The sequence below is a fragment of the Centrocercus urophasianus genome, unplaced genomic scaffold (genome assembly GCF_019232065.1).
Source record: "Centrocercus urophasianus isolate 14NV4802_14NV808 unplaced genomic scaffold, USGS_Curo_1.0 seq_20, whole genome shotgun sequence".
Classification (NCBI taxonomy): domain Eukaryota; kingdom Metazoa; phylum Chordata; class Aves; order Galliformes; family Phasianidae; genus Centrocercus; species Centrocercus urophasianus.
This window is the reverse complement of record NW_024884756.1, coordinates 18,451,510-18,469,470: the sequence shown is the minus strand read 5'-3', so window position 1 is coordinate 18,469,470 and position 17,961 is coordinate 18,451,510. Positions and strand designations below refer to the sequence as shown.

The 17,961-nt window shown below is 36.9% G+C and overlaps 1 protein-coding gene across 1 annotated transcript in view; it reads left to right on the top strand.

The window, feature by feature from the left end:
- The first annotated feature begins 3,514 nt into the window (after positions 1-3,514).
- LOC122162244 (collagen alpha-1(XXVIII) chain-like) overlaps positions 3,515-17,961 on the top strand; it is a 32,141-nt gene continuing 17,694 nt past the window's right edge. The window contains exons 1-15 of the mRNA XM_042822389.1: positions 3,515-4,135; positions 4,930-4,950; positions 6,358-6,417; positions 7,507-7,560; positions 7,845-7,889; positions 8,620-8,646; positions 9,569-9,613; positions 10,203-10,247; positions 10,871-10,924; positions 12,186-12,254; positions 12,584-12,652; positions 13,853-13,921; positions 16,162-16,230; positions 16,629-16,697; positions 16,789-16,857. Of these exons, the coding sequence (XP_042678323.1) occupies positions 3,515-4,135; positions 4,930-4,950; positions 6,358-6,417; positions 7,507-7,560; positions 7,845-7,889; positions 8,620-8,646; positions 9,569-9,613; positions 10,203-10,247; positions 10,871-10,924; positions 12,186-12,254; positions 12,584-12,652; positions 13,853-13,921; positions 16,162-16,230; positions 16,629-16,697; positions 16,789-16,857 (1,386 nt within the window). The remainder of the gene's footprint in view (positions 4,136-4,929; positions 4,951-6,357; positions 6,418-7,506; positions 7,561-7,844; positions 7,890-8,619; positions 8,647-9,568; positions 9,614-10,202; positions 10,248-10,870; positions 10,925-12,185; positions 12,255-12,583; positions 12,653-13,852; positions 13,922-16,161; positions 16,231-16,628; positions 16,698-16,788; positions 16,858-17,961) is intronic.

Sequence of the window (17,961 nt, the reverse complement as noted above, 5' to 3'; positions counted from 1 at the left end):
TCACAGTAAGATGGTAAAAAAAATGGAACATATTTCAGAAGCATCATGTCAAGCTCTTTGAGACAAAATGCTTCCATGAGAGCAGAGGTAAAAAGTAATTATGTTCTATCTGCTTCTATCGCCTATACAGTGGTAATGGAAACAAACAAACAAAAAAGGGCATAATATTACTTAGGTTTCCCTTTTATGGTTCCTAATCATAGCTTTTAAGACATTTATTCTATTTTTAAAATATTTATATTGTAATGACATGAAGCAGCAAAACTGGTAAACATTAAACTTGGTAAAATTTGTAGTAAATGAGGCAAAAAAGCTTACTGTTCATTTTTAAGAGCTGTCTCAATTGCATCAATGCATACATACTTTACATTTGCATCATTTAGGTTCTGATAAAATGTCATCCTAAGAATAATGTGTGTATTGAGAACGTTCAATTTCAGAAGACTGCAAGTCTAGAAACGTACTGTATGATATGTCACATACCTGGAATTCTGACAGACTAATACCATGCATCCTACACAACCAGCTATAAAATGTGGAGGCCCTACTAAGCTTTTGAAGTTGCACCTGGCAAAAAAAAAAAAAAAAAAAAAAGCCTCAGGTTAAACATTATTCATTAATAAAAGGAAATACCCTGAAGGCAAGAACTTGCTACAAAACATACAAGTAGAATAGTTATATAATTTAGAAATTATTTGCCAGTTATGCTTTGAGGTAAAAATTAGCAGTGAAAATGAAAGAAAGACAATGTTATGCTAATAGGAGACACACAATCCCAACCATAGTTAACATGCTTTTTCTTGCTAGAATTAGATTTTTTCTCAGTAAGATTTAGGAGCTATGTGAGATTTATTATATCTATTTCAGTTAAACACCATATTATTTGTATTCCCTAAAGGGCAAAAAATTGTCTTTTCATTTCTTGCTTTAACCAAAATCTAAAAATATCAATACAAACAGGGGAAACCCCTCAGACTCCTTGCTTGTAGCTGTCATACAGAAAATGGGCTGAACTGGTGGACTCTAAAGGAGAGGGCAATGGTTAGAATCAAGTAGTCTTTGTGTGCATACAAGTGGAACATTATGGGCTCACAAAGAAAAAAATTATTTATGTAAAAGAGCTACTTGTTTGATAAATTTGTTCATATTGTAAAAGCTTTCTGGGGGTATTTGAAGAATTAGGTGACAAACTCCTATCCCTGGTAGAAGTGAGAGCTTTCAGGAGGCACAGCCACCTAGCTCAGATTTTGAAGCCACCACATTATGTCAGAATCCTAGGTCTCTTCTACGGTTTTTGAAAGGACAGGTGTGGCAGACAAGTCTGAAGCAATTGCACTGCTTTCTAACTGGCCTGTCTTTTTGTTTCCTCATGATGGATAATCTCATCAGCAAATGACATAGGCTGGTAGGTAGGAAAATACGTTGGAGTGAGAGCACTCCTCATCCATAAGTTTGTGAGTATGCACAAGAACTTTTTGTATATTTAAAAGGCTGCAGGGATGCTGGAGCATGTGAGGTGTAAACCTGAGAGACACGTGCATAGCCTGGGGAGGAAGAGAAAAGGGGGTGGGTACTTAGAAAGGGGAGTGAAGATTATTTTTCTTCCCCTTTCTCCTTGCCTCTGCTGGCCCCTCCTGACACAAGACACCAATTCTCACAGGAGCTCGCAACCCTACTTCTCCCTCCTTTCTTCACAGAGCATCCAACACAAGCAGGACAACACAGCTGGCAGAGCACCCAGGACAGCACCCTGCATATCTGCAGAGCCCCATGCTTTGGAGCATCAAGGTAAGGACACCACAAGTCCTGAAAAGAAGCTGAAAAGTCCTGGCTATGTTAGGGATTTCTCTCAGATGATCATACCCTGGCAGGTTTATTCTTGACACTGAGCTATCCTTTTGCTATGTGCTGGGAAGAGCTTGCAGGGAGATGGCAGCAGGGCAGGACTGACTTATCAGCCCTAAGCAGTCTGTGAGTCCTAGGTGTGCCTGTGAACCCAGGACAAACAAGTCCCCCTGTTTATAGGTAGCACAGCACTCTGTGCCCACAGCAGGTATGTGCATGCTGGGACAGCAGCCCCAGAGGTGACTGTTGCTCTGTAGTACAAATAAAGGGAGGAGCACCGTCTCAGCAAGGTGACCCTCAGTATAGAAGGTTCCTGACTGGAGAAAATAGGAGAAAACTTGGTCTCACTCTGTATTTGTGTGCCAGCTCTGGACAAAGCAGGTTTTAAAAACATCTGTGAATTTCACTTGGTATTCACTCTACACCCACATGGGCACAGCCAATGTTAAGGTTTCTGAAGAGTGCTGGTTGTACAAGCACGACCAGGAAGCAAGAGAGAAATGAAGTATGCTTGTAGAATGCCTGTCTCCAGTATGTGAAATGCAATAACTATATGCACTACACCTGAAAACCTCTCTAATATGTTTGTTATTCATTACATTTTTTGGAGAAGCTCTTACTTAAAAAAAAAAAATAATAATAATAAAGCCAGCTCACTTTCAGGGACTATACTGGAAAATACATTCTGTTAAGCAACTTGTCAAGCAAAACTGAACATTTTATTGTCCTTGTACTGCTGTACTACATTGTTGTCTTATTTGTGTTGTTTAGGAAACAGAAACCAAATAAATCATGTTCTTCAGATTCTGGTGGCTTTTGTGGATACTTGAACAACATGAATTTTTAGCAAATCTCAGTGAAGAAAAAAGATACGGACTGAGAAGACCCACAATTAAACACATTCTGTCAAACACTGTAGAAAAATATCCTAGCCCCAGTGATCAAGGTGACTGTTATTTTAAAACTTGTTTTCTTCTTGATTCCTTTACTCAGATCTGTGATTCTGTGATCTACATGGCTAGCTTCTCTCTAAGATACTATTTATAGTTCAGCTTGTTCTACATGTTAACATGCTGTATTTTTGCACTACAATCTTTTCACTCCTTTCTCTCTCCTCTCCTTTTTACTTTATAAAAGGAGATTACTTGTATCTTTTTTGATTTTGTTGTGTTTTAATATGGTTGGTAGCCTGCTATTGTCACTTCAAAAATAATAGTCTATATATTTTTATAGAAGTAGTTCAGAAAATTATTACTCTCTAGTGTACATCAGTGCAGAGCCTGCTTTTAGAATTTTATATGTCACTAGACATAAGAGTCAGTTAAGTGACATAACATAGCTCTATTAAATCACATACCAGTGTCTCATTCTGCATCACTCATTTTCCTGTTGATGACTCTCATCTTTCCAGCCCCCATTTCGGTAACTAGCATGAAGACAGAACATGTGTGTAAATATCACAGCAACATTCTTCATTCTGTGACATATCCTTAGTTTCAGTTTCTTATTTCCTGGGGTGTCTGCTCTGGAGCAAATTCATCAACCTCTTTATGTCCTACATTCACAGGAGTTTCACACTTGTGGTCTCAGGTGTTTTCCTGAGATCACAATTTCCATAATTTAACTCTCAACTTCAAAGCTGAAAAATACATATAAGAGTAAGGATAGAATGAGATTTATTATTAAAACCCACCACTCACTTACCTACCTATTTATTTTAGATGAAGACTGCATTCTGGAGATCGCTTTTTTACTGGACAGCTCTGAAAGTGCTAAGCATTACAATCATGAACAGCAAAAAAAATTTGTTTTAGAAGTGGTAGACCAAATGAAAGGTCTGCAGCTTAGTTCTGGACGGACCCTCAGCTGGAGGATGGCCTTACTTCAGTACAGCAGCACTGTTTCCACAGAGCAAACTTTTCTTGACTGGAAAGGTCCTGAAGCATTCAAATCCCACATCGCTCCTATCACCTACATAGGTCATGGTACCTACACAACGTACGCTATTACTAACCTTACACAACTCTACATGAAAGAAGGGACTCCAGGTAGTTTGAAACTAGCTGTACTCTTCACCGATGGAGTTGACCATCCAAGAAACCCAGATATTTTCACAGCTACAGCTGATGCTAAAAACCAAGGAATTGTATTGTTCACAATGGGAATGACCAGAGTGGCTGAGGAGGTTAGCAATGCTGCCAAGCTCCGGCTCCTGGCCAGTGTCCCAGCATCCAGATTTGTTTCCAACCTCCAGGAGAAAGGAACTGTGGAGAAAGTTCTCACAGAAATGGTACGTACACAGAAATGTCTGCAAACATTTAGAGAAATGTGAAAAATGCCTTATTCCCAATAATTTGGAATGCTTATGATATTAAAGAAAACTGGACTTTTTTTTACAATTCAAAGAGGCCCACATATGGGTTCACGTACCCTTATCAATAAAACCACTGTACCAAAGCACAGGTTTCTTTTTTCTCCACAACATTCAGGTCTTGTCTGTCAAAATGTTGAAGCCTCAACTGAATTAGACCCAAGAAGACCTGTTACAAATTATATTTTTTTCTGAGCTAATTTGATGATGACTACCAAAGAGAAATAAACTCCAAGTTAAATCTTTTCTAAGGTGGTCTTACTGTTCTCATTCTGTATGCATATTGTTAGGCACACATCAGAAACGCATCTGATTTTCTCAAGTGCAGAATACGTTTCATTCATACTAGGGGGCTGCTGCTATTCAGCACTTCAAAATACAGCAGTATAGTCCCTAAGTGTGTTGTCCCATCTACCTAGCTAACTCCATTGGTTTAGATCTGCTTACCATTGTAATCGTAGCAAGTTGGGCTGGCAGTCAGTGACTGGCGCAGTTAACAATCTGTAATAGGAAACGAAATTATTGAAGTTACTTTTTTTGTTTTTAGAAAGGAGAGATTGCTAATACGTTTCTCATTAAAGCTTAATTCTGTTTAATATGTTAGTTGTTTAATTTTTTACATAACTGCTGAAATATTTTTTACATCTATTGATATTCTTGAGTGGGTTATGACATTAAGTTTCTAATGCTGTTTCCAATATTTATTTTTGCAGAAAGATCTGTCTGAGGAACAAGTAAGTTGTTTTTCCCCACACAGCATTCCTGCTTAATATATCCCATAGACTTTTACTGTTGTGTGGGAACACAAAATTCAACAAAACTGATAGCATAATTGGTAAAACATGAACTCCAGCAGGATTGTCTCAAGTATAAGTAATTTTGTATGATCACAACAAAGCTTTATTTTGCTATCCTAATTTCATTTGCTTTTTCTCCTTATTCTTGTATTTGAAAAATAACAGTGCATGAGGTTAGTGAGAATTTCCTGGTGTATCTCAGAAAGTCATCCAAACATCCAGACTTAGTGGCTAAGAAAATATGACACCAAGTTGAATGCATTGCAGTTCTATCCCTTGACTAGCTTTCTGTGTCAAAGAGACAAAGAAAAGGAAGAAACCAAGGTTCCACCATTGCACTTTTCCATTTCTCCACACTGTGCTACTCTGACTGCAGGCATTGGTAGGTGTGGCCATTTTGTGGTGAATGAGGCCAACTTCCTTGCTAAAGATTTTAGTCCCACTTAAAGTACAGTTATCTCAAGCAAAGTCCAGTCTGATGAGCAGTTCAAGGAAACTTAAATATTTCCAAGTGTTTGCAAAACTTAAAACATTCTAATTTTCACTCATTTCTATTGGTGCATTGATTTTTCTCTGAAAAAATAAATCCTGAATTAGCAAGCCATTAAGTGTTATAATTGGAGGACACATTACTAATAATTGCAATATTCGTACAAGAATGATGCTTAAAGATTTCATTTACAGATGCTATCAAGCTGAGTGGAGGTTCATAAATAACACAACCAAAAATAAAAACACTATTCTTCCCAAAATAAGCCCACAAGTTGTACAAATTCTGTATAATTTTGAAGTCTCAGAAAAATAAAAAAAACTCGTAACTGTGTACCACAGTGATGTCTGATTAGAACACATGACTATACAGATGAAAGAAAATGAAGGTTAGAGACTTAAGTAAATGAAAGCATATAGCAATAATGTCTTTTGTGTACAGATCAAGCTAGACTATGATCTATCCTACATACATAGGAGTGCAGCAAAGCAAGAGAGGAAAAATGGTATATATTTCCTTACTCCATTGTCTAGGCTATATTTACACAGACTAGTAATCAAAGCAGATCACTAATCACAGACACTCAGCATGCAAATAAACTAATCTTGTGAGGCATCTGGGGGAAAAGCCATTATCAAGATGCAATCTAAGAAGTAAGAATGATACAGATTTTGGGATGGAGTATGGAGGCCACAGTTGATTTGTAAACCGTCATCAGAAAGATTTCTGAAAAACATTTAAATATAACAACTTTCTGATCATTTTTTGTGTGTTCACAGTAGCCACTCAGGAATTAACATGTTTTCTCTCTTTACTAAAACATACTGATCTGAATTTACCATTTTCATTCATAGTGCCCCCAGGCTACCATATGTAAGTGTGAGAAGGGGGAAAGGGGCCTTCCTGGCCCTGCTGTAAGTAGTTGTCATTTCTCATTTTCCTATTGTTGAATAACTGATGTACAATATAAATCAAGATTTGTTTTATTGTTGGTATTTTTTAGGAAAGTATTTGAACCCAAATCCTACAAAAATAAAAGTTAAAGCTTCAGTACACAGTCATCCATAGATCCACTGCATGGCAATGTCACAGCAGCCAGAAACATACGGAAAGATTCCATTGACATGAAATGCTCCCTCTGAAAAAAGTATAGTGTGGTCTGGTGAGACCCTCCTATTAGTTAGAGAAGTTTAAAAGGCAGGAAGGAGCAACCTTCCCAAGTAGAACAATAATTCACCTGTTACAATCAGAAAACTACATCTGGTGGAGCTAAATGACCCAACTCAGTACCAGTAGTAACAGAAACAGTCTCTGAAAGCAAGAGAGACCAAGAGGCTCAAATAATAGGAACAGCCAGTTCAGACTAATGAGGAGAGTAAAACAGACAATACTGCTTTCAGAAGGGTTTATGTTTCAAATGCTACCTTTAAGTTGGACAGACTGATAAGGTATCCCTAATGTTAAACTAAGGCACCATAGCAATTCACATTCCTTACCCAAAATGAAGAGACAGGGAGAAAGCTAGAAGCAGAACAATGGAGATCTGTCCATTGTCTTTTGACCTGCATAAATACACACTTGTTTTACCCTGCACTGTACAGCACGCTTCAATTGAAAATATAGTCAGTAATGCACAAACTGTAGTCTTATTTAGTTATTATTTTGTCTTTACTTGGAGAATCCAAGTTCCTTTTACAAAAAATCCATGCAGGGGAAAACTATATACCCACCTAACAACTTAAGTAGCTACAAAAGCATGTTATCACCTGCATTCAGAGGAGAATCAAGCTTCATTTACAACAAAGATAAAGGAGAAAATTGGCTATCTATTGAGGCAGTCTTTACGCTTTCAGAAATTCAATATAGATATTTAAAAATACATATACATGAAGCAAATAAATATAGAAAAATACATTGTCTATATGTTGTCAAATAAAAAGTCATTATTCTTAATGTAATTTTATTTGACAACAAAATAAGAACTTTATTTTGTTGCTTTTCAGGGAAAAAAGGGTCGCACTGGGGATGATGGAACTCCAGGCCTGAAAGGAGCAAAGGTGGTCTCATTTTTCAGATTTGGGAAAAAGATTTGTTACCCTATTAATAGACTATCTTAACAGTGCTCATGTATTTTCCATCTATGACTTTTTTAAAACTCAGCATACTCCTCTTTGCTATAGTAATGACTAAGATCCTTTAAAACAATTAAATCTTGTACCTAACATATAACCACCAGAGTGCTAGAAGAGGAAGTTGGCATGCTTCCATTGTGCTAGCTACTCAGCTTGCCCAGAAAACATTTCTTCTGTTTTCACTGATCCTAATTTTGGATTATTCATAGGGGGAACCAGGCCTTACTGGAATTCCAGGACAAGATGGAATAGAGGTAAAAAAAAATAAAAAAACTCCTTTTTGTCCAGTGAGAAGTATTAATTTACTTCAAAACAAAAAATAACACATGAAAAAGACTTTCAGAATAGAATTCTACCTTACCATTAATGATTCATTAACACTAGAAGAACTGAAAACACTATGATTGCTAAAATGAAGTGAATGTGCCTTTCTATAAGAGTAAACTAGAAAAAGAATATTTAATAATACATAGGCACCCTAGAGAGTGAGAAAATCTTTGATATAATAACTTAAGAACATTACAGAAATTAATGCTTTGCCTACACCTTTACAGATCTATTTCACTTTTGCATTTAGCAAACACAGGTTCTCATGTCCTTAACTCTGAATTTATTCACATATGAATTACTCTGCTTTGTTAATTCTTGTTTAATCAGTATATATTTATTATTTTGTGACTTTTTTCTTGTTTTCTTGATTTAGAATGCTGCTTACTATGATGAAAGCATGAACTCCAGTTGATCTGCTTTTATATAATCAAAATCACAGACTTAAGTGATAGTTCCAGAAGATTTGTCCATGCATATAAAATCATTTATCATGACCAATAAGTACAGTATTTACAGTCATGTTGTAATATTTACTAAAGCTCCTGTATTCATTCATTAGAAGCTGAGATACTGTATTTCTAGAGGCTGCAAACTACTAACAGTCTCATTTGGTCATGTATCCTTACAAACTGCTTTACTTTTTTCTTTTCCCAGGGAAAAGCTGGGTACAAAGGAGAAAAGGTACTTACTTTCAGTAAAAAAAAATCCTGAATATGTATTAGAATTTGAGGTTACTATTAGTTATACTCATTGCTACATTTCTAGTAAATACTAGTGATGAACAATGACATCTGTACACTCAGTAAGTGAACAGAGATTAAGCTAAGCAGGATTACAACAATAGAAAGATAATAAATGAAAAATACTCACCAATATCATAAGCTTGCAACAAACTTCACAAGGAGCAACATCCAGAAAGAGATCTTTCCCCTGAGGGGCTCAGCCCTTAAATGGGATCTAGGAGAGGTGCAGCCAGGCTTCACCCCTTTTGGTAGCACAGCTGAATTGCCTTCACCTGTGCTCCTGTGGCTGACTCACTGCTTGCCTCAGGTGGTCAATCAGAGGTTCCAGCTGTAATCAACAGTTCCTACACAACATCTCCTTACCAGGTATTGCACAAAGCTCTCATTGAGTATGTTTCCCTTCCCTTACAGCACAATTGCTACCGTATGTCATGAAGATAATAGCATTATACATTATGCAATAACAGGTCATTTTCACCTTAAGTACTGAGTGAATAAGGATGCATATGGAACTTTGAGTCGTGGCCTGAACCACTGATTGATCATCTGAGGCAAGGACTGGATCAGCCTTGGGAGCACAGCTGAAGGCAATTCAGCTGTGGTGACCAGCAGGGGTGGAACCTGGCTCCACCACTCTAAGGCCCCATTTAAGGGCTGACTGCCGCTAGGGAAGGATCTCTTTTTAGAGTTTTCTCTTTTGTGGGGCTTTTCGTTGTGAGTCTGAATTTTGGGAATGGGTGAGCTTTCTTTTTCTGTTTGTTCCTTTGCTACCTTGCTATGGTACTCTATCCAAATGTACTTTGTTGACTGTTCAGGATGGTATGCTCAATATGCATCATAAATATCTCCGTTTTTTTAAGGGTGAAAGAGGTGAATGTGGAATCCCAGGGATAAAAGGAGACAGAGTAAGTAGCTGTGAAATTGTTAGGCTTCCTGGAAATAGCTGAAATGTAGAAAAGCTACAATTCCCTGCACAACCATAATGATACAAGTAAGGCAAATGTTATTTCTTTAGCTGAAGAAATTTAAAAATTTCAGTTTTTAAAACTGAAGTGAGCAAGGAAACCACTTCCAGTAACTTTCTCATTTCTTTCTAAATTTCCTTGAGATGACTCTTAAGGCCCAACCCTGATCTTGCTTGTAATAGTAGTAGAATTCTAATTGACTTTAGTGGGCAGGAGAAGTCAGTATTCAGAGAAGTATTTGGAGGTAATAAGAGGTGAAAATGAAACGAAGATTTATAACTCCAACATCACTCTTTAATGTTGGTGTGTAATTCTTCCTCTGAATTATGGTTTTTGCAGTCCATTTAAAAGATACTTTGTCTCTATTTGCTATTGGCTACTGATCCTCTCCTGATTTTTTTTAATTTTAGTGATATGAGATCTGAATCAGGTACCTTAATAAAGTTACATAAGTGATTTTGACTAAATTTAAATATATGTGTCCTTTTTTTATATGTGTCCTTTTTTTCCCCCCCGACTTTTCTTTCAGGGTCCTGAAGGTCCAGTTGGCCCCAAAGGTGCGAGAGGACTGCAGGTAAATTGAATAGATAAACATTAAAAAAAAATATTATGAAGCTATAAAAACAAGATGGCCTTGTTACCTAGGGTCCCAAGCTCTGAAATAATGCTATGACACAACTTCCATGGAATTCTTGAGCCACTTGAGTTCAAGGCATACAAAATTGTATTAAACAGCAGCATAAACAAGAATTTGGAGGAGCACTCTAGACAACTAAATTACTCCTACAATAAATTTCATCTCAAAGATCACAGCAAACATAGCTCTGTTAAAATTAAAATCACTCATTTCCCGTTCACGGTGTCTATTAAACTATCTTGCAGAGGTATGTAGAAATACTTTATTCTCTTTTCCTCTCAATATTGTGACTGAAGGCTGAGAAATTTAGCCCATAATAGATACTTCAGTAGATTTGACTATAGATTACCTTTTATTATATTGAAATAAAGGGACAACCAAAATTTCTCCCCAACACCTCGAGTAGCTGAATCTGTATGTGAACCTGAAAGCGTAAATTCTGTTCTGGAATGCTCTTAACTTGTATTTTCACATAGGCCATAACTAATTAGAGACTTTTCCAAACTTCCATCATTCTGAAACCTTGAAAAATCTCATTAAAACTGCACCTGTTTTAATAGGGTCCACAAGGACAATCTGGAGATCAGGGGCCTGAAGGCCTGCCAGGATCAAAGGCAAGAATTGTATTTATTTCTCCTTTTATTGATATTAAAATGTGTCAATACAACCTCTACTATTTTTGTGGAGAATGCAGTTGAATGTGATGTTGCATATACTCTGCATTCTAAAAGGTTACTAAGGAAGCTATTTGCTCTTTATATTGTGTTCAGATCCAAATCAAGTTCTGTTCTGTCACAAAGAGACAAAACACAGCAGCACCACAAAATAAAATGTAGTAGTTGTTCAGTTTTCAATTTACAACTATTTTTTCCATAAGTGCAAAGCAGGAATTCTGTTTGGGATTTCTAATACAAACTGTTCTTGAAACTGCACACTCCCAGAAAATAATTCAGTAGTTGACAATTACTTGTTCTGTCTACTGATATTTAGCAGAAGATATCTGAAAGTCAGTAGGATTAATACAACTCAGGACATAGTCTTGTAGTGGGCCTTCTGGAGGTGGGCTGCAGAAATCACCCAGTGCTTACTATAAGATCCAGTCCCCTCTGTAAACAACAAAACTTTTTTCTGTTCGTCTTAAAACCATATTATAAAAATCTACTAAATCATTGAGATTTGCTTGGTGTACTTCCTATTTGTCCTCCTTGAAAATTTTCATGCAGTTATTCTGTGATGATGTGATATCTGTCATTCTAGTTTAACAAAAAGCACAGACATCACAGGATATTACAGACAATTACTGGGTCCATTTTAACTTCATTAAGAGAGATTAGAGACATGCTTTGCTTCTCAGAAAAAAAAAAAAAAAAATCAGTCAAGGCTGATGGATTCTCCAGCTACTGAAGAAGAATGTGGAGAAAAACCGGAAAATGAATGCCATTCTTTGTTTTAAAATTAAATATCCCATTACCTGATAATGCAAAATGCACCAATTTTTGTGCTACTTAGCTCTACCTCTACTTTTATCTCTTTTGCTATCTCCTTTTGCACCATGTTTAGAGTGCCTACTGGCCTACAGTTAATCGTATACCAGCTAGATGTGAATGAAAACCATTTTATCACACGAAACAAAACATTTGTCCATTTCTGGCTGGCATCACTTTGTACAGAAAACATCTATGCTCTTAATAAAGGGAATTTTGAACAGTGAAAGAGCGAAGATGAAGCAATAGGTAAGATAATACCATTTGGTTGAAATTCAGGATATACAAAAAACAAATTTCAAAATCTGTTCTTTTACAACAAGCAGTTAAACCAATTTCCTTAGATTCTAACTTCTATGCAGGACTGTTTATTTTTCCATTCTTTTGAAAGGGTGAAAGAGGTCTTCCTGGACCACCTGGCTTGCCTGGAGAGACTGGAATAGGACTGCCAGGCCCAAAGGTACAAGCAGGTGTCTTCCATATTGTATTATAGGCTAAGAACAAAGACTGAGACAGCTGAGATAATGTACTTTATGGTATATGAGAAACTTCAAGCCCCCAAATGATTTTTTTCATAGTACTGTAGAAGTAGAATGAAACTGTCCTCTAATGCAGTGAAATGCACCAATTCAGTGTCTGTTGGGCTGTGCAAATCTAAGGATACTCAGATGTTCTCTGCCACTCCTATATTCAACTACACCAAATATTGCACAGAATATGCGATGAGTATTTATGTGCCACACGTACAAATAACTAAATAAGGCATTTTCAAAATATATCTGTTTGAAGGGCGACACTGGTTTGACAGGAAGACCAGGCCCAGTTGGCCCACCTGGAGTTGGTGAGCCAGGAGTTCTGGTATGTCTGTTTCTTATTTGGAGAGGGGGAAGTGGGAAAGAAAGGAAGACTTCTCAGTGCTTTCATAATTTCAGAGATATATGTATTTTAAATGATACTCTTCTTCCTTCAACTAGCTCCCTCTATCATACATAGTATTTTGTCTGACTTTAAATTTCCTCAGTAAACTGTAATGTTTCAAATTCCTTGACTTTTCTAATTGTCTTAGTCTCCGAACTATGATAAATAGCACCTTATGCAAAACAAGACAAATACTTTAATAAATCTGTCCCGAGAGATTAAAATCCATGTCTTACATTTTTCTGACTTTTTCAATAACAGTACAGAGGAAGGTGCTGCTCTGTGGGAGAACAGGAGCCTGTGATGTGCACCTTTGTTAGCCATGGCACCTGTACTAATGTGATAAGAAAAACTGTTTTTTTAAGTTCACATTTTTAAGAAAATCTACTTGCAAGTATGCTTGTCACAAAAGTGTTCTATTTATGCCATGCAGTTAGCTTTGCCTTAAAACAAGACATAATTCTGAAGCTGCATACAGAACTATTTTCAAGCCTATTTACTACAGAGTACGCTAAGACTAACTTACTGCCATTCTGTGATGTATGTGCAGTCTCAAGGAGTAAAACAGAAAAGCAAAACAGATTCAGGAAAGCATTGTGAAGTAGGTGGAATACATGCAGGTTTTGAACTGCACTTAATAAAGAAGTTTGGTTGTCTTACTTGCCCCTTGTGTTCCTATGAGCCGTGCTTTCAGAAAGAGAAAAAGCATGCTATTGTTCTTTCCACCGACTGCCATTAAATCTCTGCATGGATAGATTTTCCTCAGTTTCATTCTGCATGGACTTTAATGCGGTTCCCCTTCTCTTGTGATTATACTGATACATTAATAAAGATTAGTAACAAATTGCAAACTGAAGTTTAGAGAGTAAAAACTTTAAAAAAAAAAAAAATTAAAAAAAATCACTACTACATACTGTGATTAATAAGTAACTAGAAAAGTAATACTGTCTGCCTTGTTATTGCTGCAGGCCAAAATGCTCATCACTGACTCATTGTGATTATTATATTACTCTATTTTTAACAGGTTATAACTACATACAAACATCTAAAGACATGCTTATAGCCTACAATGACATAGCATGTGCTGCTCTTGATTTGCCTGATTAACATATTTTGACCATTTTATACTTACGTTAACAGGGGCCTCAAGGACCACAAGGTGTACAAGGGGAACGGGGTTTACCAGGAGAAGGGCTTCCAGGAGCAAAGGTAACTGCAGTTGAAGTACTCTAGGAGCAGAGCATCACTGCTACATGAGTACATGCCAAAACAAGCTCACAGCAGACTAAAGAACCTGATAAATTAGCTTTTAAATAAATAAGAAAATATGGCTTCAATTAAAATTTCAGAATTCAGTTGGTTTAAACAAAATATCAAGGCAGAGATATCAGCCTTAGAGGTCCAAGAGGCTATTTAATTCCCCTTAAACTTTATTTGCAGAACCTAAGCCTAGGAAGAAGCTATAGTTGTAAAAGAGCTTCTAGTACATGACTTTACATGAATTAGTATAAAAGTGATTCCTTAGATGAAAATTTCACCTTTTGGTTGCTTTTTTTTTTTTTTCCTACATCCTTATATACAGGGACCCTTGTTCTCACTAATGACAGGCTACTAAGCTCAAATACTTCAGCCACTGGCTAATGTGTTTTAGCAAATGGCTGGATTCAGTTTGTGGGTAAAAAACAAAACTGCTGTTGCTGTTTTTCAGATACAGTGGAAGGTAATGACAATAGTAGTTGCACTTGCACATGGATGGACACTAGATACACTGCGAGCTGCTTTTGCTGTCTGCTGAAAACCAGCAGTCTTGGCTGTCATTTTGACTTTTGGTTACAAGCGGCAGGGCTGTTGTGAAACAGATACTCTCAAGGCCTTTTATGTGGTTTTGACTTGAGCAATACTTCAAGTGGAACTCATTTCTTAACTGTTTCCCTGGGAAATGCACTAGTTGAGTGTTTATTATAGTGGAAAAAAAAAAAAATTATAAAGTAGAAAACTTCACTACATTGTATAAAAGCCTTCTGGTGGGCTTGTTAACAGTAACGTGGTGGTGAGTTCTTTTGCTTTGCACACAATACTGTACTCAGCTGGGTTAAAATCTGATTACTGCTAGCATCTCTTAAAATATGATGCAGTACTTATTTTATGATGAATTATATCAATTGCCTAGCCTCATTGTTGATGGCTTATTTTCACTTAACAGGTCTTATCCATGAAAACATAATTTGAAGAAAGTATATTTAGAAATCACTACATTGCTGCTGAAATATCAATTCATGTGGGGAGAAACAGTGCAACTAACAAGTAGTGCACAGCAACAATGCGCAGCAGGAACAATTATGGAATAATGCATAATCTTACTGAAACTATTGAGCACTTGAGTTAAGCAGAATAAAGTAGCCAAAGGGGAGTTCTGCCAGTATTACTGGAACACTTGATTTGGAGAGAAAAAAAAAAAAAGCACAGTTTTGACTGCCAAATCTGACCTGAAGACAAGCATGTGTAAACAGAGTCTATACATGTCTCTCTAATTCTATTTATGGCTGCCAAGTCAGATCTACAGTTTAAAATGCATTTTAAGCAGGCGATTTCTTAATTTAAAGCAAATTGTACAGTTGCTTTCTTTCAGTAGAATGTTTTTGCTAGAAACTCACAACACAGTTCAGTGAAATGAGAAATATAAGCAAGTGTTCCAAACCATCAGGTTAAGGAATGTTCTTTTAAGCAAAAGTTCACGTGATGTTTTTTAGTCAAAAGTAAAAAGGTTGAAACTGGTTGAAAGGGGGAGAAAAAGCCCATCTGGGGCATAGGTTCATTGCCTTGGGTGATTCTGAAGCTATCTGCACAACCTAATGATCTGTCTCTACATGTTGTATTAACAGAAATACAAGAAATTGCAGTATTTTTTTCCTTACTAATCTACGTTTTCCCGAAGACTGCTGTACTATAAATGAATGTTTAGAAGGACAATTATATTTATATATATGCATTTCTATGAAAATGCAACTTGGTCTGGTCTTTATTCTGGAAAAATTCTTAGATCTAGATCCTCACTGCCACAATTGAATAAGAATAATCCATGAGAAATTAGAGGAATCAATTTAGACTCAGAACTCAGTCCTGCTGACATTCAAATCACCTGTGGCTTTGCCATTGATTTGAAGGGAAGCAGAACAGGATTCAGAACAATCAAAGTGAGTAAAAAGATTTAAAAAAAAAATTTTTTTTTTTTTTAAATGCTTGTTCAGCTCTTCCATCAATGATTTCAAACAGCAGAGCAAGCTCATTTGAAAAGATGATCTCTTTGGTATCCTAGAAAACAAATCCAGAAACTACTTTCTGGTCCTTTTTATTTTGACTTTTGAGATGACATAGCAAACAGTGTCTCTAGTTACTTCAGAGAGAACAGCTGTGTTTTTCTATAGCTAACATATTATTTTTTCATGTAGGGAGACCGTGGTTTTGATGGACCAAAAGGCCCTCGTGGACTTCCAGGAATCAGCATAAAAGGTGAAAAGGTGAGTAGTACATACACAAAGGGATTTGCAAAGTGCCAATAAATCTACACAATACAGCCTTGATATTCACTACAAACAGTGAAGTCACTCAAAAAAGGCCCTATACAACAAACTTACGCTCAGTAAGTTCTCCTGACCTTTTGGAATGTGTCTTTGTATTAAAATAGAAATGTTAACGAAAAACTGATTCTCTTCAAAAGTTAAGGTTTAGAATGGGAAAAAATGACTATCAGTTGGTAGCAGCCACAGAATCAGGAGGGAATAAGTGTATATATGTAAGATATAAGGTCACATCCTCAGCTTTGCTGATTTAAGGAGTTAAGTCAACATGAGTATCATGGGAACTGTCTCAGATTGTTTCTGTATCTTTACGCAACTAATCAACTGCACTTTGCCAGGGTGAATTTGGTCTACCTGGTTCACCTGGACCAATAGGATTACCTGGAATTGGAATCCAAGGAGAGAAGGTATGGTCTTCTCTTTCCCCTCACTCCACAGCTAAATGTCTAATAACAGAATATTGTTTATTTTTAGGAAGTAATTAGATAATATTTTCAGGGAGTGGAAGGCCCCAAAGGACCTCCGGGCTCTAGAGGGTTACCAGGACAGGGACTACCTGGACCAAAGGTTAGAGAATTTTATGAAGTAAAAAGCCTTTCTTGTGTTCTCTGAATAAGAAGTGGTCTGTCTCTATCTATATGCTTGTTGAAGGGCTCAACATCTAACTTAGTTGCAGGAAATTACTTCCTTTTTTAACATTATTAAACTGTACAGCAGTTCCCACTCCACTGAAAAGCCCTAATGAACCTATGACATAACTGTTTTGTCTTAGCTTGCCACAAAATCTTTTGAGGTACCAAATATCAGCCAGTAAACTACTTTTTCTGGTATTTTTCCACAGCAAGAGAGGTCTTATCTGGTCTTGCAATTTCATCATGTTGTAGGCAGGTGCAGTAAATCAATTCCAAAAAGTCATGCACTAGACATAAAAGAATATCAACATTTCAAGAATCTTTTATTCTCAGTGCAGTGTTTATTTTCCAGGAGAAAAAAAAAAAAAGTATATATAGCTTAGATATTAGCTGCCTTGTTAATTCTGCTGCCTGTTTTCTCACCTGATTTTGTGAATTTACTATATCTAGGAGTTAAGAATGGTCCAAGATTAGATGAAGATCACAACTGATGAAGGAAAACTGTCACAGTAATCTAGCCTTGACTAATTTGCACAATCCAGAACTGTTAATAGAAGAGTTCAACCTTAAAGTGTTTGGAATGGAGATTCAGAGTGATTTTCTGGAAAGAAGCATAAGATAAAGTTTTGAATGCCTGCAGGCTATTTAAGAATAGTATAAAGAACTGAAGGTGCAAAGTGGGTCTAAGATCCACACCAGGTAAAGCATTTTGGAGCATCAGAGAGCATTGCCTCTTTCACAGAATCACAGGGTTGAAAGGGAACTCAAGGATCATGAATCTCCAACCCCCCTGCCATGTGCAGGGCCATCAACCTCCCCATTTAATACTAGACCAGGCTGCCCAGGGCCCCATCCAATCTGACCTTGAACACCTCCAAGGATGGGGCATTCACAACCTCTCTGGGCAGGCTGTTCCAGCACCTCACCACTCTCTCTGTAAAGAATTTCCCCCTGACATCCAACCTAAATCTCCCCTCCTCAACTTAAAACCATTTCCCCTCGTCCTGCAGTTATCAACCCTTTCAAAGAGTTGATTCCA